Source organism: Aethalodelphis obliquidens, unplaced genomic scaffold, assembly GCF_003676395.1.
Source record: "Aethalodelphis obliquidens isolate GAN/ISIS:26980383/991018 unplaced genomic scaffold, ASM367639v1 scaffold12, whole genome shotgun sequence".
NCBI lineage: Eukaryota > Metazoa > Chordata > Mammalia > Artiodactyla > Delphinidae > Aethalodelphis > Aethalodelphis obliquidens.
This window is the reverse complement of record NW_020837956.1, coordinates 14,406,117-14,431,487: the sequence shown is the minus strand read 5'-3', so window position 1 is coordinate 14,431,487 and position 25,371 is coordinate 14,406,117. Positions and strand designations below refer to the sequence as shown.

Here is a 25,371-nt window from a genome sequence, read left to right as displayed (position 1 = left end):
TAAAATCTGGTGAACAATTATCTGACTGGAGGACGGGAAGCAAGATCATAAGAGACTGAGAAATGAATAACCCAAAAAAGAGAAAGAGAACAAAGAAGCTGAGAGAGAGAAAGATGAGATTAGTATAAAACTGAAGGGAGTAAACGTGGCCTGTACAGAGATATGAAAGAGAATAAGGGATAGGGTGACCGAACTAATGGATAAGAGCTAAGAAGGGGGTTCCTTTTGTTGTTACTACCGGTTGGTTGGTTTTTAAACAGGAAAAACTAAAATGGCATTAGCAAAGTGGATATTACCATAGGTAGGATGGACTCAGGTCTACCTGAAGTTAAGTATCACTGCCTGATTATAAGCTCCGTGTGAACTGGAACCATACCTGCCTGTTCTCCATGGTGTCTCCAAAGTGTAGGAGGAATGCCAGGTATTCAATAAGTGCTTAGAGTTCCGACCAAAAACCTTGCAAGCAAAAGCATAATTTTTTTTTTTAATCCACAACAAATTTTCTACGAGCTTTTGGCAACTTTGGTATTTTCATATTTTAATCTTTTTGTGCTCATTCTCACTTAGGTAGCTACATGGATCCGAAAGGCTAAACTTTAATTTCTGATGAAAAGATGCAGGCTTAGTGATAAGGAAATCAGAACTTTTCATTCTTAATTCTGGATAACGGAAGCATTTCTATTTTATTATTTAAAGAAGCAGAGTTCAAAAACGTTTGAAATCACAACATATTGGTAATGCAACTACAAAAAGAAAAGTAGAATACAAAGTAATGATGACTAGATATTTTATTTAAAATTAGATTTATCTTCACAGAAGAACTATTCCATTTGTTATCTACTTAGAAGGAAAAAGAACTGTGCATAAAATTTTAAGGTATGGGCTGTAGAAAAGAAGAAAAAATTGTCACATTATCCTGATGATTGTAAAGACTTCTTAGGACATGATGCCAAAGACACTTCCTGGCAGTCAGTGTTTAACACACAAAGGGAGAAGAAAACAAACCTACAGGCAAAACTACCAAAACCCAAGCACCATTTGCTGCAGCTAACATCAGGCTGCAATTATGAAGCCAGCAGCATCTCTGAAAATGAGCTCTGTCAGAATTACGTGGCAGGGCTCAGGCAATGCTCTAAACAGCAGAATCCAGACACAACTTGCTCTAAAAGGCTCCTTCCAGTGGAAGTCATAGCTAGCAGCAAGAGACAGATACACTGTTCCTCTGTATACCAACATAAAGATGCAGAACCAGTGGATATGGAGGGCTTACAGTACTATACCACTTTATATGAGGGACTTGAGCACCTGTGGATTTTGGTATCCATGGGGGTGGGGTCCTGGAACCAACGCTTTGCAGACACCAAGGGACAACCATTGTACATTACAATGACAAACACTGTAAATATCAAAGAAGTGTAGGACACAAGACTTGCCCTTAAGGACACAATTTAGCTGGGAGACAAGGTATACATACAGAGACACATATTTAATACATATTCATGTAACAATGTAACCTAATACATGATTCATTCAAGAACCATATATTAAGCAACTGCTATATGCAAGTTATTCGGCTGAACCTTAGGGAAATAAGAACACCCTTAAGGTGACTCACAATCTAGTGAGGAAACAAATATGCAAAGTATGAGATAGGTGGTATAATCAAGATACAGTAGAAGTTCTCACCACGAATCCTCTCTTAACCAACCCTATGGATTAACCAGTATTCTCTAGCCCCTTTGTAAAACATTGCCCAAAGCCCAAGGTATATTAAACATTCAAAGCTAGAGTATAGTATTCTCTGTAGTTTACTCATACACATTGGTTGACCAAGAGTCAACTAGATTTCCTCCCAAACCTGTTTACGGCAGCTGCACTTGTTACTTTGATTAGATAATTCAATTAAATATTAAATAAACCAGCAAAATATGGGTATGAAGACAAAGACTGTTGAATGATTCAGAAAGAAAGACAGTAAAGGAGACACCCTAAAAAATATTGCTGTCAAATTAGATGTGGGGGAAACAACTGTAAAAGACTGGAGAAAGGTCATTAAAAATCTACGGTTTTACACTCACTGTGCTTTACTCAAGGAAAACCAAAACCAGAAATCATTAACAATACATTATAATTGTAGCTTATTCAAGAATGACAACACGGGCTTCCCTGGTGGCGCAGTGGTTGAGAGTCCGCCTGCCGATGCAGGGGACATGGGTTTGTGCCCCGGTCCGGGAAGATCCCACATGCCGCAGAGCGGCTAGACCCGTGAGCCATGGCCGCTGAGCCTGCGCATCCGGAGCCTGTGCTCTGCAGCGGGAGAGGCCACAACAGTGAGAGGCCCGTGTACCGCAAAAAAAAAAAAAAAAAATGACAACACAGAACTCCGATCAGCATTCTAAAAAACAACAGTGAAGGGTCAGTGGGCCTGGTCTTACGCTGGCAAATGACCGTACGTTTATATACTTTTAACTTAAATTATTTCAAGTGTCATTTTAACCATCTTTTCGGGTTTACTGACCAACCAGTCTGGACGGTATTGGATAACAAAGCTTCTTTCTTATATATACAAAACTGTTAGGGGAGCATGAAGCTTCACTGTGTCTGGAGATCAGAGAGGTTTCCCAAAGAAAGTAAAATGAATGTTGGAAGATGATTAGAAATTCACCAGACAAGGGAGAGGAAAATATCCAGGCCTGTACGTTGACTCAGAAGCATGAGAGAACAAGAAAAATGTCAAAATATTTCCTTCTACTTACTATGCCCAGGCCCATCACTCAAACTTTTCTCATGCCAAATTATTTAACCTCTCTTCTCATCTATGAATTAGGGAATAATTATGAATACCTTTAATTATGATTTTTTTTAATTATGATTAAAAAAGATTATAGGGACTTTCCTGGTGGCACAGTGGTTAAGAATCCGCCTGCCAATGCAGGGGACACAGGTTCGACCCCTGATCCAGGAAGATCCCACATGCTGTGGAGCAACTAAGTCTGTGCGCCACAACTACTGAGCCTGCGCTCTAGAGCCCGTAAGCCACAACTGCTGAGCCCACATGCCACAACTACTGAGCCCGCACACCACAACTACTGAAGTCCACGTGTCTAGAGCCCGTGCTCCACAACGAGAGAAGCCACCGCAGTGAGAAGCCCGGGCACCACAAAGAAGAGTAGCCCCCGCTCACCTCACCTAGAGAAAGCCCGTGCACCGCAACAAAGACCCAGTGCAGTCATAAATTAATTAATTAATTAGTTTAAAAAAAAGATTATACATGTAAAGTGTTTAGCATCGTACCTGGGACATGGCAAGTGCTGAGTAAATAAAACTATTATTATTTTTGGAGGGTAAAGAAGAAACGAAAGAGAGAAAACAACAGATAGAGTATGGGTTCTATTAGTGTGACCAGGGCACCATCTTCCCTGACTGACTGCTTTTTCAAGTTCAGTAAGTATGCTGACCCAGATCCCCAGGCTCCTCCTATTCCCTCCTTTTAGCTTGATAGGAATCCACATTCCTCAGGAGCAGGTTTTAGTTGTGCCTATCATTTAGGCTCCTTAGCTCACTGCTTAACTTTCTCATTTAGGAGGTATAAACAAAAAAACTGAGAACAAGTCCCAGACTGGGCTGTAATTTTCCATCAGGTGAAACTGGTATCACCCTTGTGGAATTTGACATCCTGTTTATTTCTCCTAACTAGATATGCTGGTACTGGATCCAATTTCTGTCACATGTAAATGAGTGCTAATAAAACCTGTGTGTACGGTGATGAAACACTCCCCCCCCGGCCCCGCCCTTTCCTTGGATCCCTGTAGTGCAGTTATGCTGAGAACCTATTCACCACACCCAAAATACCTATTCCACCCAACCTTACTCAATATTTCCCAGAGCTCACCTGAATTCCAGGGCTTCTGCTCCCTTATTTTTCTCCCTATCTTATCTCCAGAACAAAATACCTACTCATTTTCCTTTGGCCATACTGCTTCTAACTAACTGTATGACAAATTTTCCTTCTTATGTAACAGTATTTTCTAATATCCCATCACCTTGTTCAGATAGGGTATTTTTATAACAAAAGTTAAACAGCATTAAAGTCTGCCAAAGAAGGTGAATTTTATTTCCTCAAATACCTTACTGCATAAGAGCAAATACATGATTGACATATTACTCTGTTCAAATATAGCGTATGTAAAGTAGGTGAGCTAAGAATAACCTAATAACTAAAGCACTATACAAAATTTGATATATGATCAATAAACACAAACTATATTAATAAATATATACAGAACTTAATTAGGCTATTCTCAGAGCAAGCTACAAAAGTCCCAAATTTGCAGACATTTTTTAAAAAGAAATAAACATTTTATTTCAATATTCACTACATAAAAATAAATAAAAGTATTAAAAGAAACTAGAGTGATACATTATTAAACACATTTCAGGAACATAAGTTGTTGAAGACTCTTCCTAAGCACCTTACAATATAATTGTTTCATTAAATTATTTTACCTGAAGAAAAGCTTGAAATAAATAAGAATTTTCTTTAAATTGTGACAGTTATTCAAAGCATACCTAAACAGTTAAGCCATGAACTAGTTTAAGTGATCCATTCAGCATAGTAGCTGCTTACATTCTCTTCACCCTATTAGTAGTGATTTCAGGTAAATATTATAATTCTCTTGTCTACTTCAGATCAGAAGCAGTCATTCAGGGTGAGGGATCAATAAAAGGAGACAATGTGGTATGGAGAACAATGGCCTGGCCTGAGTACTGGGACTCCTGAGTTCTAACCTAAATCTACACCAACTCACAGAGTGATCTAAGACAATTCACTTCCTCTCTCTGGCTCTAAATGATAAAACAAGGGATGAGACTGCTTAAGTTCTAAGGTCCCTCAGGAGGTAAAAATATGATTAGTGTCTATCCCTGTCAGCCTTAAAATTCTACAGTAGTAAGTACTAAAACGAAGACTACAGAAAATACATCCATTAGGAATTAAGAACAGGTGAATGTGTGCAGTGCAGTTTCTGCCTCCTGTCTGCCTATGTTCCCCTCAACCCCTCTGCTCCTTTCCCTGTCTATTCTTTTCTTCTACCCCCTTTTCAACTTCTCTTTCTTGCCTCAGATTTCTCTCCCAAACTACAATTTTCCTCTATTATGTCTCCAGGCTGCAATGCCTACAAGTTATTACCACCTACTACTGCCATCTCTGGGCTGCTCCCTGCTTTCACTACTGTCAATTTATTGTCCTTAAATCACTACTAACAGGGCAAAGAGAATGTAAGCAGCTACTATGCCAAATGGATCGCTGAAACTAGTTCATGGCTTCTAAAACATGATTTAAATAAACAATGCAATCAAATGCATTCTGTCCCTAGAAATTTCAACCAAGAAGAGCAAACCATTTATTGGACACCTATTATGGGTCATGTACTGTGCATATTTTATCTTTTAAAAACCTTACAACTACTCTGCTTGGTGGGTATGTTATCTACAATTTACAAACAAAAGTGAGGTCCAGGGAATTCGCTGGTGGTCCAGTGGTTAGGACTCTGCGCTTTCACTGCCGACGGCCTAGGTTCAATCCCTGGTCAGGAACTAAGATCCCGCAAGCAGCGTAGCCAAAAAATAAATAAATAAAAATTTTAAAAGTAAAATAAAATAAATAAAAATGAGGTCCAAAAAAATTATAAATCAGAAGTTATGGAGCTGTCTGACTAGAAGGTCCACACTTTCCACTGTCAAATTATGATGGTCAATAAATTGTTTTATCAAAATGGCGACCAAAGCAAGAAACTCCGAAGATCCCAAGGGCGATTTTATTTCTAATGGCCCAGAATTAAAACTTCCATAAATCAAAAAGTATAAAAAAAAAAGTGTAGCTGACATCAAGTACATAGTAGGCTGACAAAGGGAAACCAGTTCCAATTATTTGGACTTTCAAACATCTTTCAAAGGCTGATTAGTAAAAGAGTTTGTTTTAAATTCTGCCTAAATTACCAAGATTTTGGAGAAAAGTTGTAAGTATCCTACCAGTACAAAGAAAAGTAATTTAGATAGTAAATAATATTTAGGGCTATAGGCACATCTCTTGATAAAGAAATGCTACCAATGATATTTCTCCCCAAATAATTATTGGGGCCATTTTTATTTGTCAGTTTTTGAAAGTAATATAAGAGAATTTAGTTTCTAGTAACGATGCCGTGAAACAACTCTCCTACTGAAAAGAGCTAAAAGTTCTAGATAAAATATTTCTACAATCATCTTAAAAAGCAAAGCTGGGGCTTCCCTGGTGGCGCAGTGGTTGGGAGTCCGCCTGCCGATGCAGGGGACACGGGTTCGTGCCCCGGTCTGGGAAGATCCCACATGCCACGGAGCGGCTGGGCCCGTGAGCCATGGCCGCTGAGCCTGCGCCTCTGGAGCCTGTGCTCCGCAACGGGAGAGGCCACAACAGTGAGAGGCCCGCGTACCGCAAAAAAGGAAAAAAAAAAAAAAAGCAAAGCTGGTGAGAAAGTAAGGAATTATTTGACCAAAATTGAAGGGAAAATGGGAACCCATGAGGTAAGGGAACAAAAGCCACTTTTGCCCTTTGGTGATGACCAATCAGAACAAATCCGAGCTTCAGTTTTGACAGCTTTGCAGGACCCAAAAGGCAAAATGCAAAGACCAGAACCATCCAGAGTATAGAGTCTAATAGGAGATATACATTTAGCTAAGGCCCTAAAGGGCCTATACCCTCAAGGCAAAGGTGAAGCAGAAGTATATTGGCCCACATAAGTATTTACAACCAAAATAGGCGTCAACTATTTGGGTGCTCCAAAACTTCAAGCAACGAATTTGCTTTAAAGTGGGTCAGTCTAGGTAATGCCTCTAGAAACCCACCAGAAACAAAGGCAAAACTTTCTGAAGAAGAAACCTTTATTTGAGGCCTGATTTAGTCCTATACTTTTTCAAGGACAGTGAGCAGCACACAGGTATCTATGCATACAAAGAAACAAGTCATCATGAGCAGGAGCCAGCAAAAACAGCAGACCACAGAAAGGGACCTCCAAGACCTCACACATAGGAAGAAAAGAGACTCCAACTTCAAAATAACTGGGGACTTCCCTGGTGACACAGTGGTTAAGAATCCGCCTGCCAATGCAGGGGACACGGGTTCCAGCCCTGGTCCTGGAAGATCCCACATTCCGCAGAGCAACTAAGCCCATGAGCCACAACTACTGAGCCTGCGAGCCACAACTCTAGAGTCCGCGAGCCACAACAACTGAGCCCACCTGCCACAACTACTGAAGCCCGTGTGCCTAGAGCCCATGCTCTGTGACAAGAGAAGCCACCGCAATGAGAAGCCCATGCACCACAACAAAGAGTAGGCCCCCGCTCACTGCAACGAGAAAGCCCGCTTGCAGCAACGAAGACCCAATGCAGCCAAAGATAAATAAATTAATTAATTAAAAACAAAGAGACAGACTCAGAGGGAAAAAGGCCATGTGAAGAGGCAGAGATCAGAGTTAACACTGTCACAAGCCAATGAACACCCGGGGCTACCAGAAACTGGTAGAAGCAAAGAAGGATCCTCCCCTTGAGGCTTTGAAGGGAGCGTGGTCCTGCTGAAACCTTGATTTTTAACTTCTAGTTTCCAAAACAATTTCCCGTGCTGATGTGTGATGGCGTGAAGCAGGCTAACTGGATCTCCTCTCCTTTCTGTGCTACCCCTGGGGCCTTTCGGTGTTCAGTGCATTCACCATGCCTCACACTGTGCAACTCCTCATCCAGGTGATGTCCCAGCTTCTAGGCCACTTTCCACTATCTCAAGGTATCTGTCCTCTAGGCCACTCCCTCAGGCTCCATGCTCATCTACGTGCCAGCGCATGGCAACATGGTGATCTTCTATTTCCACTATGCCGTCTTTGTTAGCTGGAATACTTGTATGGAGACAGTCAGTTATCCCATCATCTAATATTTGGTCACCCAGTGTACACCTCATAAAATAAATGCATAAGATCAATCAATTGAAACAATTCTTTTATCTATTATTTTTCAAAATAATGTGTTGGTTAATTAGCATCCTCTAATGGAGATCAGTTAAAAAAAAAAAAAAAAAATAGAAAAAAAAAACAAAGAAAAAGAAATAACTATACTTACTAGGTTTGAAGAATAAAAGACGACTCTGAAAATATCTTCAGGGAATAGGAAGCTGCTAAGAAAAGATGCAGCAGATTTATAAATGGAACCAAAACTGAAGTTCAACAATAACCAAAATCACAAACTCACTAGATGACCTTAAAACACTAGATTCAACTGTAGAGAAAATTAATGGACTGGATGATAAATCAGAATAAACTATCTGGAAAAAAGCATGTAGTGATAAAAAAAATGGGAAATATAGAGCAGATAAAGAAGGCCTAAGATACATGTAATCAGAGACCCAAAAGGAAAAGAAAAGAGAATAAGATAGAGGAGAAATCTAAAGAGATAATGACCAAGAATTCTGCAGAACTAATGAGATGTCAATCTAGAGATTCAAGCCTAACAAAGTCCCAAATAAAATAAAAGGAAATCTATACCTTGACACATCATAATGACACTACAGAACACCAAAGTCAAGAGGAAATCTTAAATGTAGCTAATAAAATAAGCTAGAGAACAGTATGTAGAACACAGTAAAATCTCCATGTTTGTTGTTTTAAAATAAAAAGGGAAATGATAAGTCACATTAGTGTGACTCTGATTAACTGAGAAGGTTGTAAGGATCAAGGAAGATAATGTATTTGAGAAGTTTTTTAAAAACCATAAAGGTATCTGGAGATTTAAGTGACAGGGCTTGTATGAAACCTATTTCATTCGTGGTCATTTAACCCTTCTCTGGGCTTCACTTTACCTCTAAAATAAAGTTGTAGGTGATTACTTCCAAAGTTTATTCCAGCTCAAAGATTACTATATCATTATATCTCTCATTCAGCAGGAGGTGATTCAAGCTATAATATTCTACTGCCTAAAAATGCTAGGTACCATCAGAAAGAATAATAGAAAAATAACAGAAATTATATCCCAAATTATATAAAAAGTCATCCATATCTGGAATACAAACACAAGTGTTGAAATCACTAACATACATAATAACAGAAAAGGACGACTAAAGCAATGGTTCTCAATCCTTGCTGTATATTAGAGCCACCAGGAAACTCAAAAGAATACTAATGCCATGGACCCCCTAATTCTTATCTGATTTAAATGATCTGGGGTACAGGCCAGGAAACGAATATTTTTTAAAGCTTCTCAGATTATTCTAAGATTGCAGCTAAAGTTGAAAAACACTGAACTAAAGTGACAAATACTAGGATATGTTTTAAAAGAGTAGAACCTCTATAATCTTTCCAAAATATATTTAAAGATTATAAATTGTCAAGAATATGAATGAAAAACGAACCTGTTTACAAAATTATACCATACCACAATGGGGTTCACCTGTTCCAAGTTAAAAGGAAGTGGTTTAAAAAGGCCAAATAATACCAAAGATTAGTTTTATAGAGTGGTTGGTAAATGTATATAATTTGTTATCCAAAAAGTCATGCAAGGTTAAGACAAACATATTCAGAGAAATTTATATGTTCCAAACAACAGACACATAGTGGATTATAAAGAAAAGCAAGAACATTTCAAGTATACAGTCAATGTCTTGAGGCTGACCGACGGACAGATGAGGCGAGAGGGTGCCGAAGGGCCGGGTCGGGGCGTCCGTCCCAGCCCAGCCCAGCCCTGTGAGTGAACCCCGCCTGTTACGTGCTCTGGAGGGAGCTCACATCCAGCCTGGGCGCCCAGCTCACGTGACAGACAGGTCACACTGCTGGCCACCCCCTCTCTCTCTCGGCGAGTCCCCTTGGGGGAGAGAAAGATGGGCTGTGACCACCCACCAGGCCAGGAGCATGGTGGTCGGCTGCCCGGGGGAGTCTGCTCCTCCAAGGAACCTTGCCTCTACTCCCCTGGGCCCAGGGCAGCCCGCCTCGGGCCTGCCTTTCCTGGCCTGAGGGTCCCTGTGGCCTCTCCTGGGCTCCTGGACACTGAGTCCCACCCTGGATCCCACCTGACGGTGCCTCAGGAGGGGACAGGATACCGCAGGGTGGCCCCCACTTCCTCCTGGCCTTCCCTCACTGTGTCCCCCCTCACAGTGGCCCTGATGCTACCTGTCTGGGCGCTCCAAGGGCAGCGGGGAGAGAGACTGATTGCTATGGAATGGCAATAATTCACTCCTCCATAAATGTCCCTGAGTGCCATGATCAGACCCAGAGTATTAGACTGCATGGTCCCAGGATGACAATTACATGCTCTAGCCTTAGAAGATTTATGACTGAAGATTCTGCTTTTCTCTGGGGACAAGGAGACAAATTGGAGTACAAATTTAACATCATGCACTTGATACCATTTATTTATTCGGCCCTTACTTTGTGTTATGTATCAGACTTCTGCTAGATATTTTAAAATATCTCATTTAATTCTCACAAGGTAGTTTATCAGCCTCACCTTACAAATGAGGACACTAAGGTCCTGAGAGGTCATAATTACGGTAAACATATATTTTTAGCATGAAATAAAATAGTAAGTTTTAAAGCAAAGATTTAAATCCAGGTCTATGCCATGTTGCATTTCACTGTAATTGTAAATAATAGTTATAATAATAACAAAACATAAACTGTCATTTTAAGTACTTATTTTGTCCATTTAAATGCTCAGTAGGGCTTCCCTGGTGGCGCAGTGGTTAAGAATCCGCCTGCCGATGCAGAAGAACGGGTTCGAGCCCTGGTCCCGGAAGATCCCACATGCCGCGGAACAACTAAGCCCGTGCGCCACAACTACTGAGCCTGCGCTCTAGGGCCCACGAGCCACAACTACTGAAGCCCGCGTGCCTAGAGCCCGTGCTCCACAAGAGAAGCCACCGCAATGAGAAGCCTGCACACTACAACGAAGAGTAGCCCCTGCTCATCGCAACCAGAGAAAAGCCCGCGTGCAGCAACGAAGACCCCAAAGCAGCCAAAAATTAAAAAAATTTAAAAATAAATAAATGCTCGGTAAACCTTCACAATAGTCCTATGAAGCTGCTCAGTCAAAATAATTGAGGGCTTCCCTGGTGGCGCAGTGGTTGAGAGTCCGCCTGCCGATGCCAGGGACACGGGTTCGTGTCCTGGTCCGGGAAGATCCTGGTCGCGGAGCGGCTGGGCCCGTGAGCCATGGCCGCTGAGCCTGTGCGTCCGGAGCCTGTGCTCTGCGGCGGGAGAGGCCACAGCAGTGAGAGGCCCGCGTACCGCAAAAAAAAATAATAATAATAATTGAGTCATAATTGACTCCCCTTTTTCTCAAATCTCACAACCTATCGTTCGGCATATCTTGCTAGTTCTACCTCCAAAAATGTATTCAGGATCCATTATATTTTGAGTATGTATCACATGTGAATATTATTCACCTATCGCATCACTATTGCCCTAGTTCACCTCTGGCTTGGATTATTAGAATAGCCTCCTAACTAGACTTTGATTTATCTCCCCTTTCTCCCCTCCAAGTCTATTCTGGATCCTTGCAAAGGGTTGCATTTAAAGATGGTGTCACTCTTTTGCTCAAAACATTTCAACAGGTGCCCATCTTGCTGAGGTAAAAATAAAGTCCTTACAATGAGCAAGACCCAGTATCTCTGACATCATTTCTTCCATTCTCCTCCTCTACTCCAGCCACACTTGCCTAAACACTCTGCAAACATTCTGAGCATGTTTCCCCTTCCCCCTACTCTTCCCTCTGCCTAGAACACTCTTTCCTCAGATGTCACCTTTTCAGGTCTTTGTTTAAATAACACCTTAACAATAGTAAAGCCTTTCTTCCCCACTCCACCCTCTCAAGCGCTCCATATCCTCCTTACCTTACCTTATCACAGCACTTATTACCACCCAACGTCTGATGAATGTATTCATTTATTGCTGCCAGTCTTCCCCCACGATTTAAGCTTCATGCAGGTAGGATCTGTTTTAATCGTTATTGTTTCTCCAGTGCCTTAGAACAGGACTTGGTATGAAGTAGGTACTTGAAAACATTTGTTGAATGAAAATATGAACCAATAATGCCAAAACCCAGACTCATAAACATTCCAGCACAGCCTCCATACCATATGCCCTAATACTCAATCATATCACCTTTTTTCATGCAATTCAGCATTTCCAGGTAGACAGCAGAGCCTCCCCTACCACACACAAACTTCTAAATCTAGGAACAATACCTTCTATTTTTTACTTACATGCTTCTTTCCCAGAAGTCAGTAATTTTCAAATACTGAGCCTTAGGTTCTCATTACTTCATAAATTCTTTCTTCCTGCTAATCTCCCCATTCACTATTAGCCCTCCTCTCTTATGCTAGCCTAAGAAAATTTAAACCCCCCAAATGATAAACTCTGATTCTACTGCATTTTGTTTGTTCTATCATTCCTATTAGACTGTTTCTTTGAAATCATCTAGCACAATGTCTCATACACAGAAAATTCTCTCAAATGTTATGATTTGTATTCTATCTCCAATTCCTTACACAAATATAAAGCTCAATAATAACCGTAACCAATCTTTTCCCATGAATTACCTATTCTCATATGAATGGTGGTGGTGAGGCAGGAGGGGGATTGCCAAAAGTAAAAAGAGAATTTCATATTAACCTAGATGGGCAAGGGGGCAAAAAATGTCCAATTTTTTGGCACAATGTGGCCAGTTCCTTACTCCCAAGATCTGAAGGAAGGAGGAAGTGGTGCCGGCAGGCCAGGGAGATGAGAGCTTGGACTGCCTTTCACAACTCTGCCCTGGCAACTTGAAAGAGCAGGACTGACAGGTTCCTGAAGGGACAAATTAGACCTAATCTTAAAGGTATTTTTGTTGACTCTAGTGTTAATGACTTAAGCAGAGATTTAAAAATAAAAGGAGGATACCAACTGATCCAAATTTCATTCATTCAATTCTTATTTCCTACTGTTTTTCTAGAAAAATTCCAATGGGAAAAGAAAAAAAAAGGACATGGTCAAATTTAATGATGTTGATGTAAAGAAATGATTTTTAAAATATATTTTCAATTATGCTAATAAAAGGGTCAAAGAGCACAGATTCCTGTGAACTCTCTCCTTCCAAAATACATACTTGTTCTGTTTAAAAACTATGGCACATTTTCTAAGTTTCTCCATGGATGCTTAATTTAATTGGAGCACAAACCAAAAGATACTGTAAAAATGTAGTACCCTTAATATGATGAGCACCAATGGGAAACCTACCAGAAGTTTAAGATTTGCGATAAATAACCCGGTAAGTAGTATGTGTATACTTTGGGGGAAGGCGTAGAGGGGGCATAACTAAAGAGTAACTACAGTTACAGGTAAATTGAAAAGTTAAATATGGGGGTTGGGGGGAAAGGAGTTGAGATAGGTTGGAAATTCTCAAATTTCCCAGGTAATGAGGTAAGAATTGTTGTTTGTTTTTGAACAAAGTAGTGTGATTTATCTTACATTCCCTAAACTGGATAAGAAATTAAAATTTAAGCAGCTGCATACAAAAATCATTATCCACAACTGTACAACATTAAAGTTAAAGCCTGCCTTTAATACTTCCGTTAAGTCTGAAATCCACAAGCTCACTTATGGAATGCATTGCTAGTTCATTATGAGAAAAATTACAAATTTTTCCCTGACCACTCCATCTAAAACAGCTGCCCCTATCACACTCTACACTTGTACCCTGATTTATTTTTCCCATAGCAGCTGCACTGTGGATCAGTACACTATATAGTTGCATTTGCTGACTGTTTGCCTCCCGACTAAAACATAAGCTCTATGAGGGCAGAGGCTTTGTCAGTTTTGTTAATCCCAGGGCCTAGAGGCACAGTATAAGCACTCAATAAATATGCTGAATAAATGATGGAAGTGAAGTTCAAAGAGGTTAAAGGATTTCCTCAAGGTCACAGAGCTGGCAGCAACCACAGCTTGTATTATAACCCTTTCTGCTTGCTCCTTCCACGACCACTTCCACTCCACCAAAGCAGCCCGTTCCAGCACATGATTCTATTTCTCCTTTTCTTTTTTTAAAGTGCCAAAGAAAATACATGCTACCCAAAACGGTGACACCGTGGGTAGCATTTTAACTTCAAGTGTTTCACCAACCATAACTACACTCAGATTTCATAAGCATACAGTATTAGCCAGTAAAACAGAAAGGCACAGCCACTCAGAGTTCTTTAAGTTCTTGGTGAAATTGGTGTATGCCTTGGAAGTGCCTTGAAAGTTTTAAGAACAACCACTGAAACCTACTTACCAATTCAGAAGGGCCTGCAAAATATCAGCCTCACTTTCATTCTTCTAAGAGCCCACGATAGCTTCCTCCCGGGATATACTGGGCTGGCCAAAAAGCTCGTTCGGTTTTCAGTAAAAATAAGAGACACATTTTTCTTTTTCACTAAGAACTTTATTGAACAACGCATTCATTAACTGAACGAACCTTCCAACCAACCCAATACTTTACCTTGCAGATTATGAAAGGAAATGTAATCAACTTTAAAGCCCCTTTTAGTTCCTTTTAAATTACAAGTTAATCTCACAAAACCTTGAACAGAAAATTAACCCTTAGGAAGCTTCAGATTCTGAGAACTGAAAACCATCCCTGAACCATCATCTGACTGTGAAAGTCCACGAAATTCATTCAAAATCCACGAATCTAAAACAGCTGAAAGAAACGCGGGAGGGGGTGAGAGAGAAGGAAGAGAAGAAACATTTACATATATAAAAAGGGAGCCGACATTCCTAGTAACACTTTGGCCCAAGAGCAGCATCTTGCCTAAAGTCAAGGCCCCACGGACACAACTTCTGGTCTTCTTTGATCACCTTCCTTACAGACAGGCGCCAACTGTCAACACCTTTTACGGGGACCGTCTCTAGACCTAGGATGGGACTCACTAGGACAGGACATGATTTGCTCATCTCGCAAAACTACTGTCAGCCCAATTAGTAAACTGAAAGGGAAGACCTAAGATGTGGAATGGCAAGAGCGCTGAAATGAGCCTGAGAGTTAAGAGTGGGAAGGAGCAGATGAAAAGGTGCGGGGAGGGTAAACAACGCATCACGGGCGGGAGTGGGAACCTGGGTCGAGGACGTGGGGTCGGCGAAAGGCAAAGGTGAAGGGAGGAAGGGGACAAGGTTCTGGGTGGGATGGGCGGGAGCAAAGGGGGAGGGGACGAGCGAGGGCTGAGCGGGGGAGGGGGAAGGGTCCGGGGCGGGGCGGAAGGGAGCGAAGAGGCGGGATGAAGAGGGCCAGGCCGGGAGGGTCTTTACCTGCAGCTCCGCCCGCTCCACTTCCCACTGGGCTCTCTCGACCTCGAAGCGGGCCCACTCGTGCTGCAGGAAGTGCAGGATCCCCGGGAGACTGTACTGGGCTCGGGCCGCCCCCGCCGCAGCCGCCCCGTCGCCGGCCGCGGCAGCCTCCGCCAGAGGCCCGAGACCCTTGGCACCGCCGGCGCCCGGGTGGTTGTTGCTGAAGAAGACGCCGGGACCCGCTTGCTCGTCCATGGCGGCCGCGGGAACCGGGGGAGCTGCCCAGGCGCCCAGCAGCGGAGGCAACTGCAGCGGCCAGCAGCGCCTCCTCCTCCCTCCGCCGCTCCCCGCCCACACCCCAGTCAGCAGGGAGCAGCCGCCTGGGCGCGGGGGCCGACCGAGCCCGGGACGGGCCGGGAAATGGGTCAACTGCGGCGCGCGGGCTTCCCGGGGCTTGCTGGGAAATGTAGTCGCGGGGCGTGGCGCCGGCGAGCGCGGCCCGGGCGGCCTGTGGGGTTGCGATCGGCTGGGGCGGGGCCGCGGCCCTGCCCCAGCCCCAGTCCCGCCCATGCCCGCGGCGGAGGGGGCCGCCCCCCGGCGGGGAGCGCGGGTTTCCTCACTCTAGGGGCAGGGCGCTGGCGGGTGGTGCTGCAGTCTCCCTCGCACGCGGAAGTTCTCGGGCGACGCTCGCTGTTGCACACACACACACACGGAAGTTATCGCGCTGCAATGCCAGCCCGAGCTGCACATCTTTCAGGGCTTCCTGGTAGTTCTGCTAAGAAACAAGCTCAAAGCGAGCTTCGCCAGTTCGGCGGCTGGACCGGGGTTCTCCAGCCAGCACATTCAGACCTCTCCCTTCTGCTCCGACTTGGGTGATTCTCTGACCCTAGACACTCCTGAGTTCTGTACATTTCCGTATCGCTGTCGCTCCTGCCTTTCTTTTACACTTAGGGTTTAATCAAACCTGTTGCCTGATCAGTTTTCACTTAGAAGGAACTCTGATCATCTCTCTCCTGGACTCAACCCAGCAGCTTTCTGCTTATTCCAAATTCTGGTTTGTTGACACTTCATCTGAAACACTACTCCGCTGAAGTCCTTTTCCCTTTGTAGATAATGTTGCAGTAAATCCTGTAAAAGTTTCGGATAGCCAAGGCTTTGTTATTTCAATCTCGTTTTTTCTTATTCCCGAGCAATTTATAGTCATTTCAGCAAATATTTGACTCTAAGTGCTATCTGTCACTGGGGATATAAAGATAAATGACACTATTCCTGCCATCAAAGGGAGACTGGCAAATATACAGTCAATTCTCACAGTGCCTTAAAGTTAAATTACCTGAAAAAACAAAAGTGCCTTTCTGCTCCCTAGAGCTATCTTAGGTATCCAGGCACTTCTCCCTTTTCACTTGTCGGGTTCCCAGTTTCTTCCACGGTTCATTTGCAAACTGGCGATAGTATTAGCCTACCGAAAGCACACCGAACTCCTTTCTAGTCTTTCTCTCTAAATGTTATCCTCTCCCAAGTCTTTGAAGTTACGTCACTATAAATTCACACTACAGCGATAATGAAAGGAAGGCACCTGAAAAAAACTTAACAAATGAACTTGAAATTAAGCACTTATTTTGTCCCCATAGCAAGTCATTTTGTAATTCTTTTGTGGCCATGAAAAAAATGTAAAGATATAGGCTGGTGAGTGACATGTCAGGGAAGGACATCCTGTCCCTGTGCTCCCCCCTCCCCCTCTTCCCATTGCTACTTGTGGAAAGGACAGGAAACACATTGTATCTAATCTGGTTGCAAAGATGGCTAGCTCTCTCTCCCAGTTATTCAATGTTTCAGCTTTATGAATTCATTCTTTATTGTAATAAAAGTTTAATCCAGGCCTGACCAAACTCCCTGTGTCGTAAATTATTTTGGCTGTAAGCGTCCTCTGAGATACTACCCAGTCCTCTCATTTTACAGTTTAGGAAACTGAAGTCCAAAGAAGTTGAACTTGTTCACAATGAGGCTTTGAGTGAGTGGCACAGTCAAAACTAGAAACCAGAATTCCTGATTGCTAGTTCTGTTAACAGGTTGCCTCCTCTCTTACTTGTCAGATCTATCACAGTATCAAGGGGACAATAATGCAACAATGGCATAGTTTTTCATCTGAAGGATTTAAGTAATCTTACAAGTTTTGAATGTTAAAAGTTTTTTTCCCCCTCTAATAGAAGACATGTCTGACAATTCCTTTAAATACATTTATAACATACTATAAAACATGATTAAATTTAATGGTAACTGTTTAAGAACCCATAACACCTTTAGCTAGATTCACCAAGAAAAAAGAAAGAGGACTCAAATAAATAAAATCAGAAATGAAAGAGGAGATGTTACAACTGATACCACAGAAATACAAAGAATCATGAGACAATTACAAACAATTATATGTCAACAAATTGGACAACCTAGAAGAAATGGATAAATTCCTAGAAACATACAACCTATTAAGACTGAATCAGGAAGAAATAGAAAATCTGAACCAAGCAATTATTAGTAAGGAGGGTGAATCGGTAATCAAAAACCTCCTAATAAACAAAAGTCCAGGACCAGAGAGCTTCACTGGTGAATTCTACCTAACATTCAAAGAAGAATTAATACCAATCCTTCTCAAACCCTTCCAAAATATTGAAGAGAAGGGAACTCTTCCAAATTCATTTTATGAGTCCAGCATTACTCTGATGCCAAAACCAGACAAGGATGACACATGAAAAGAAAATTACAGGCCAATATCCCTGATGAACATAGGTGCAAAAATCCTCAACAAAATATTAGCAAAATTCAGTAATACATTAAAAGGATCCTTCACCATGATCAAGTGGGATTTAATTCCAGGAATGCAAGGCTGATTGAAAATCTGCAAATCAGTCAATGTGATACATCACATTAACAAAATGAAGAATAAAAATTATATGAGCATCTCAATAGATGCAGAAAAAGCACTTGACAAAGTACAACATCCATTTATGATAAAAAACTCTCAACAAAGCAGGTATAGAGGGAATGTACCTCAACATAATAAAGGTCATTTATGACAGACCCACAGCTAACATCATACTAATGGTGAAAAGCTGAAAGCTTTTCCTCTAAGATCAGGAATAAGACAGGATGTTTACTCTTGCTACTGTTATTTAACATAGTATTGGAAGCGCTAGCCAGAGCAATTAAGCAAGAAAAGAAAAGAAAATGCATCCAAAGTGGAAGGGAAGAAGTAAAACTGTCACTCTTTGCAGATGACATAATACTATATCTAGATGCCATCAAAAAAGTTAGTACCAATAAACAAATTCAGTAGTGTTGCAGGATAAAAAAAAAAATCAATATACAAAAATCAGTTGTATCTCTCTATGCCAACAACAAACTATCAGAAAGAGAAATTAAGAAAAGAATCCCATTTACATTTGCATCAAAAAGCATACAATACCTAGGAATAAATTTAACCAAGGAGGTGAAAGACCTGTACACTGAAAACTATAAGATATTAAAGAAAGAAATTGAAGATCACACAAATAAATGGAAAGATATTGCATGCCCATGGATTGGAAGAACTAATATTGTTAAATACTACTCAAAGCAATCTACAGATTCAGCACAATCCCTATCAAAATTCCAATGGCATTTTTCACAGAAATAGAACAAGTATTCCTAATATTTGTATGACACCACAAAGGACCCTGAATAGTCAAAGCAATCCTAAGAAGAACAAAGCTGGAAGCATTACACTCCCCGATTTCAAACTCTATTACAAAACTATAGTAATTAAAACAGTATGGTATTGGCATAAATACAGACATAGATCAATAAAACAAAGTAGAGAGCCCAGAAATAAACCCACACATACATGGTCAATTAACTATAACAAAGGAGCCAAGAATATATAATGGGGAAAGATTGTCTCTTTGATAAATAGTGGTGGGAAAACTGGACAGCCACATGCAAAAGAATGAAACTGGACCACTAACTTATACCATACACAAAAATTAACTCAAGAAGGGTTAGACTTGAACAGGAGGCCTGAAACCATAAAACTAGAAGAAACATAAGTGGTAAGCTCCTTTTTTTAAATTAATTTTTATTGGACTATTGTTGATTTACAGTGTTGTGTTAGTTTCTGCTGTACAGCAAAGTGAATCACTTATACATATACATATGCATATACTACCGTGTATCGAGAAGAGTTCCCTGTGCTATACAGCAGGTCCTTATTAGTTATCTATTTTATATATGGTAGTGTGTATATGTCAATCCCAATCTCCCAATTTATCTCCCCCCCACTTTTGCCCCCTAGTAACCGTAAGTTTGTTTTCTACATCTGTGACTCTATTTCTGTTTTGTAAATAGGCTCATTTGTAACATTTTTTTTTTAGATTCCACATATAAGCGATATCATATGATATCTGTTTTTCTCTGTCTGACTGGTAAACTCCTTGACATAGGTCTTGGTGATGATTTTTTAATCTGACACCAAAAGTAAAAGCAAGTAAAGCAAAATCAACAAGAGGGACTATATCAAACTAAAAAGCTTCTGCACAGCAAAGGAAACCATCAACAAAATAAAAAGGCAACCTACTAAAGGGGAGAAATACTTGCAAATCATATATCTGATAAGGGTTTAATATCCAAAATATATAAAGAACTTATACAACTCAACAGTAAAAAACAATCAGATTTTTAAATGGGCAGAAGATGTGAATAGACATTTTTCCAAAGAAGACATGCAGATGGCCAAAACAGACACAGGAAAAGATGTTCAACATCATTACTCATCAGGGAAATGCAAATAAAAACTAAGATGAGATATCACCTCACACCTGTTAGAATGGCTATAATCAAAAAGACAAGAAATAACAAGTGTTGGGAAGGATATGAAGAAAAGGGAACTATTGGTGGGAATATAAATTGTTGCAGCCACTATGGAAAACAATATGGAGTTTCCTCAAAACATTAAAAATAAAACTACTATATGATCCAGCAATTCCACTTCTGGGTATATATCTGAAAGAAACGAAATCACTATCTCAAAGATATATCTGCATTCCCATGTTCATTGCAGAGTTATCTATAATAGCCAAGACATGGAAACAACCTAAGTGTCCATCAAAGGATGAATGGATAAAGAATATGCAGTGTATGTATATACAATGGAGTATTATTCAGCCATAAAAAAGAATGAAATCTTGCCATTTGCAACAACATGGATAGACCTAAAGGGCACAATGCTAAGTGAAATAAGTCAGAGAAAGACAAATAGCATGTGATCTCTCTTATATATATATTTAAACACACACACACACACACACACACACACACACACACACACACACACACCAAAAAACCCTAAAAAACCAATCTCATAGATAAAAAGAACAGATTCGTGGTTGTCAGTGGTGGGGGGTAGGAGAAATGGATGAGTGGGGTCAAAAGGTAATAAATAAATAAATATAGAGATAACTTGGACTATCACATATATACAACAGCACTGCTTTAATTCATAGTTTGACCTTATTATAATACCTTTTTGCCTTTCAAGGACTTATTTACACATAAAATAGTATTTATGATCTATCATGTTACAAAACCTTCACTCAGTACACCAAAATATTAAGAGTGGTTATATTAAGGTGGAATTCTAAGAAATTTACTTTTTTTTCCCCCAAAATTTCCACATCTGGTAATATTTCTTTTGTAACTTAACAAAAAACATCATTACTTTTTTGTGTGTGTGTGTGGTATGCGGGCCTCTCACTGTTGTGGCCTCTCCCGTTGCAGAGCACAGGCTCCGGACGCTCAGGCCCAGCGGCCATGGCTCATGGGCCCAGCCGCTCCGTGGCATGTGGGATCTTCACGGACCAGGGCACGAACCCGTGTCCCCTGCATCGGCAGGCGGACTCTCAACCACTGCGCCACCAGGGAAGCCCCAAAACATCATTACTTTTAAAAGAACTTCTCGTAGATTTCTTTTGCTCTAAACTGCTTTAAGAAAATAAGGACCATGAATCTCATCACTTCTTCCTATACTGAATCAACTCCTGAAAATGTTAATTTTTGAGTAGTGAGCTTACCAGTGATTTGTTTTCTCTGTGCCTGTCTGTCACATTTTCTGTGTTCAGCAGGAATTACTTTTTTTAAGTAAATGTTTTATCGCATATAACACAGGTACAGAAAACCTCCAAAGCGCTAAGTGAACATCTCAGGGAACTTTCACAAACTGAACAATTGCATGCAACTACCACCCAGAACATGAAACTGAATATGGCAAACCTCTTGGAGTCCTCTCTGGATGTGCATTTTCAGATACAACAGCAAAAATGTTTTTGAATTTCAAAAAAATATCCTGAAAACATTAATAACTAGAAAGGACATGCTATTTGTAATGAGTTAAATCTAAATGTTTTTCCTCACTTTACAACTTTCAAAACCTGGAAATCTTGGACAAATGGTTTAACTTTTTTTAGCGGTAGTTCTCTCATTTTTAATATGAGAATAGTATTTACCTCACAAAGTTATTGTGAAGATTAAATGAGAGAAGAAATGTAAATCCCTTAGCATAGTGCCTGACAATATAATATATACTGAATATGATAGTTTTTACTGTATTACAAGTTCACAGACTAACTGAAAATCATGACTACTGGGGGCTCAATAATTGTTTTTTCTTTTCTCATCCCCTATTCAGAGCTTTAATTCAGCAGAGTTAAAATAATCTTTTAAAAAAAGTAACATCTGTGTTCAACCATGAAGTCTTCAGACCTCAGGGTGTTGCTGCTGGTTTTCTGATTACTTCATTCTGTGATTAATAAAGCCTGTGACACAAAAAGTAGGATTTCCTTTCCAAGCACAGAGAGCAGCTGCTGAAATGTTGATTTATATATTAGTATAACCAGTTTAAAGAGAGAAATTGTGAAACGCTAAAAGGTTATTTAGGTAATTGGAGTGTTTGCTATTTTTTGATTTATATGTGTGTGCTTTATGGGGTGGGGATTATGGTTCCCCAAAATGACAATTCATCTGCTTAAAAAATTTTTTTATTGAAATGAGTGGCTATTAAAAAAAAAAAAACTATCCAAAATGACCAGTTACTTGGATCTCTATTTAAGGCTTAAAGAAAAGCCTTCAAACTGAACTTGATAGCTCTTTGCAAATTCTGGCCAGAAAAAAAGAAGAGTAGACCACTTGACTGTAGAGAGGGCTCTGCTAGGCTGAAGAGAACTTTGGGGCAGAGGAACATGCAATAGCCCACTGTATATGTCTCTTCTACCATCTGCCTGCTCCCTAATTTCTCTCACCTCTTCTTTCTGCCTAATTCATGGGGCCAGCCCCTGCTTCCACCTTTCCTGAGTCTCCAAACTTTACTCCCCAGATTTGAAGTCTGGTAAAGACAGGGCTGGGGAAACAGCCAATCACAAGTTGGGAAACAAGGAATTCTATTATCTGAAATTTTTCTTGGAGTCCAGAAGTTAAATCTACATCACAGTCTTCTGATAGGGTGGGGAAATAGCTTCTATTGTTTACTCTAATTATTATTACTATTATTTTTTTGGTTGAAAGTAGTTACCTAATTTCAACTTCAAAATTAAATTTTTTAATTTATTTTAATAAATTAAAAAATTTAATTTTGAAATTAACATTGGTTTTAAATTTGTAGTGACTGATATTTAGAGAAATAAATACTTAAAATCTAAACTCAGGATTGCTTTAAGAAATCTAAATATCTAACACAGGGAGGCAATAAAATGATAATATAGCTCTGAAGCTGTAGTAAGACTTCTCTTGGAATATTGATGGTGATCAACTGAAGATTCTATTTCTATAAGCAAAGATAAACTATTCTTAAAAACACATTCCTAACCTTTCTCCCCATCAACTCCATCCCTTGCTTCTCTACCCTTCTCTCTTTAAATTTTCCAGCCAATGAAAGTTCTACTCAACAGATTTTTCTTTTCTTTCTTTTTTTTTAAAAAATAACTATGGTGCCCCTATTTCTAAGGCAGGAATTGAATTTCAGACAACTAATGTAATCTTCATTACATAAAAATAACTGTGGGGGGGGTGGGGAGAGAAGGACATTTTTATAAGCTGGCTATTCCTGCCAACTATGCAACAGGGACCACTCGTTTCCCAGGTGGAGACTTTTCTCAGCAGAAACACCCTATCTTCGTTTAGGCTTGAATTGCTCAGGACAGCACCTCCCACCCCAAACTCCCATCTGATAGTCCAGTCCTTTAACATACATTAAGTCAGTTCTCAAAAGAATTTAAATGTGATATGTTATTTTCTTATAAACATGATGTAGGGGACAAATCTGAGCATCGTGCTAGAAAAATAAGAAAAATGAATGAGGTTAAAGAGGTTCAGTACATTTGTGTTTTAATTTTTGAAGACCATGTGTCCTTAAGTTTTTTTTAAAAAGATTTAACTTATTTTGCGTGTGATGCATCTCTCCCTCTACTCTGCAGGCCCTCAATATGCTACTGTTGTTCAATATGTGTTAATTTTAGCACTTCCAGTTGTCCTCTGTGATGGAAAATCCTACCATTATCTATGTTATCTCCTGGCCCAGATTTCCCCCCAGCTGCAGGACATGAAGTAACAAGAGGAGTGGTTTGAACCAGCTCATATACACTTTCACACGAACTCAAAATGTATAACATTACAACCCATGAGCTGATTGTATTCAAGCTTAAAGAGCCAATACATACATTTTCATTACAGGAGAAAAAGATAATTTAAATAATACAGTGTTTAGTATATGGCAATAATCAAATTAATGCTGCAACATTTTTATGAGAATGTAACCAGATTAAAACATGAACGATGAGTATAAACAAGCTAGAATAAGGTGAAATGGAGCTTTTTAGCAAAATTCAAACACCTAATGAAAAAATATTGTAGTGCATTTGACATGCTGAAAGAAGTCCAATACAGCTGACACAAAGGAAGTAATAATTGCTATTGCTATTTTTTACAGCTGGTACTTATTAAGCATTTACTCAATAAAAACAATGCATTTTATATGCATTAACTTGAACCTTACAATGTCCCTATGTGGAAGTACCAAGGTATCTTCATTTGACATGTAGGTATACTGCGTATGGTTATAGGATCAGATGAAATAAAATGAGATGAAGTAGGCAGGGGCCAGATTATGCAGGGGCTTGAGGGTACTTTACAGAATTGGTCTTTATGGTAAGGCAACTGAAGAGTTTTCAGCAAGGTATCAGATTTGAATATATAAAGATGATTTTAGGGCTTCCCTGGTGGCGCAGTGGTTGAGAGTCCGCCTGCCGATGCAGGGGACACGGGTTCGTGTCCTGGTCCGGGAAGATCCCACATGCTGCGGAGCGGCTAGGCCCGTGAGCCATGGCCGCTGAGCCTGCACGCCCGGAGCCTGTGCTCCGCAACGAGAGGCCGCAATAGTGAGAGGTCCGCGCACCGCGATGAAGAGTGGCCCCCACTTGCCACAACTAGAGAAAGCCCTCACACAGAAACAAAAGATGCAACACAGCAAAAATAAATAAAAATTAATTAATAAACTCCTACCCCAAACATCTTAAAAAAAAAAGAAATAAGTTGAGCAGTGAAACAAATTAATAAATATAATTCTTCAAACAGATATTCCTTTTATAGATATGATTATAGAAAACTAGAAGTTGTCAATGGCTCAGAAGAGTCTAGAGAAAGTATAAAGATGTACTGGTGACAGGAAAGGGAGAAAGAGACAGAGGGAGAGAAGGCAAAGAGAGAGAGAGAGAGAGAGAGAGAGAGAGAGAGAGAACCATTGCTACTGCATGATGTAGACTATCCTGAAGTAGGAAATGATGGGAAAAGCCTGGGTTCGAAGAACAGCAGAAAATAGCCAAGGCAGAAACAAACATACTTTATAAATAGATAAGTGAAAAGCAGTTATGTGTGCAGTGCAAGAAACAAGGAGATTGGAAAACAGTCTGGCAGTTCCTTAAAAAGCTGAACACAGAGTTCCCACTGAGCCAGCAATTCCACTCCTAGGTATACACTCAAGCTAAATGAA

The 25,371-nt window shown here is 40.4% G+C and overlaps 1 protein-coding gene across 3 annotated transcripts in view; it reads right to left on the bottom strand.

Annotated features, from left to right (window-relative positions):
- The window catches only part of STRN (striatin), a 111,561-nt gene extending 95,825 nt beyond the window's left edge, over positions 1–15,736 (bottom strand). The window contains exon 1 of one of the 3 annotated variants that reach the window (XM_027113387.1): positions 15,330–15,736. In XM_027113387.1, coding sequence (XP_026969188.1) covers positions 15,330–15,563 — 234 coding nt within the window. In that variant the 5' untranslated portion in view covers positions 15,564–15,736. The remainder of the gene's footprint in view (positions 1–15,329) is intronic. The other 2 variants (XM_027113389.1, XM_027113388.1) reach the window with 2 other exon arrangements.
- Positions 15,737–25,371: the final 9,635 nt, after the last annotated feature.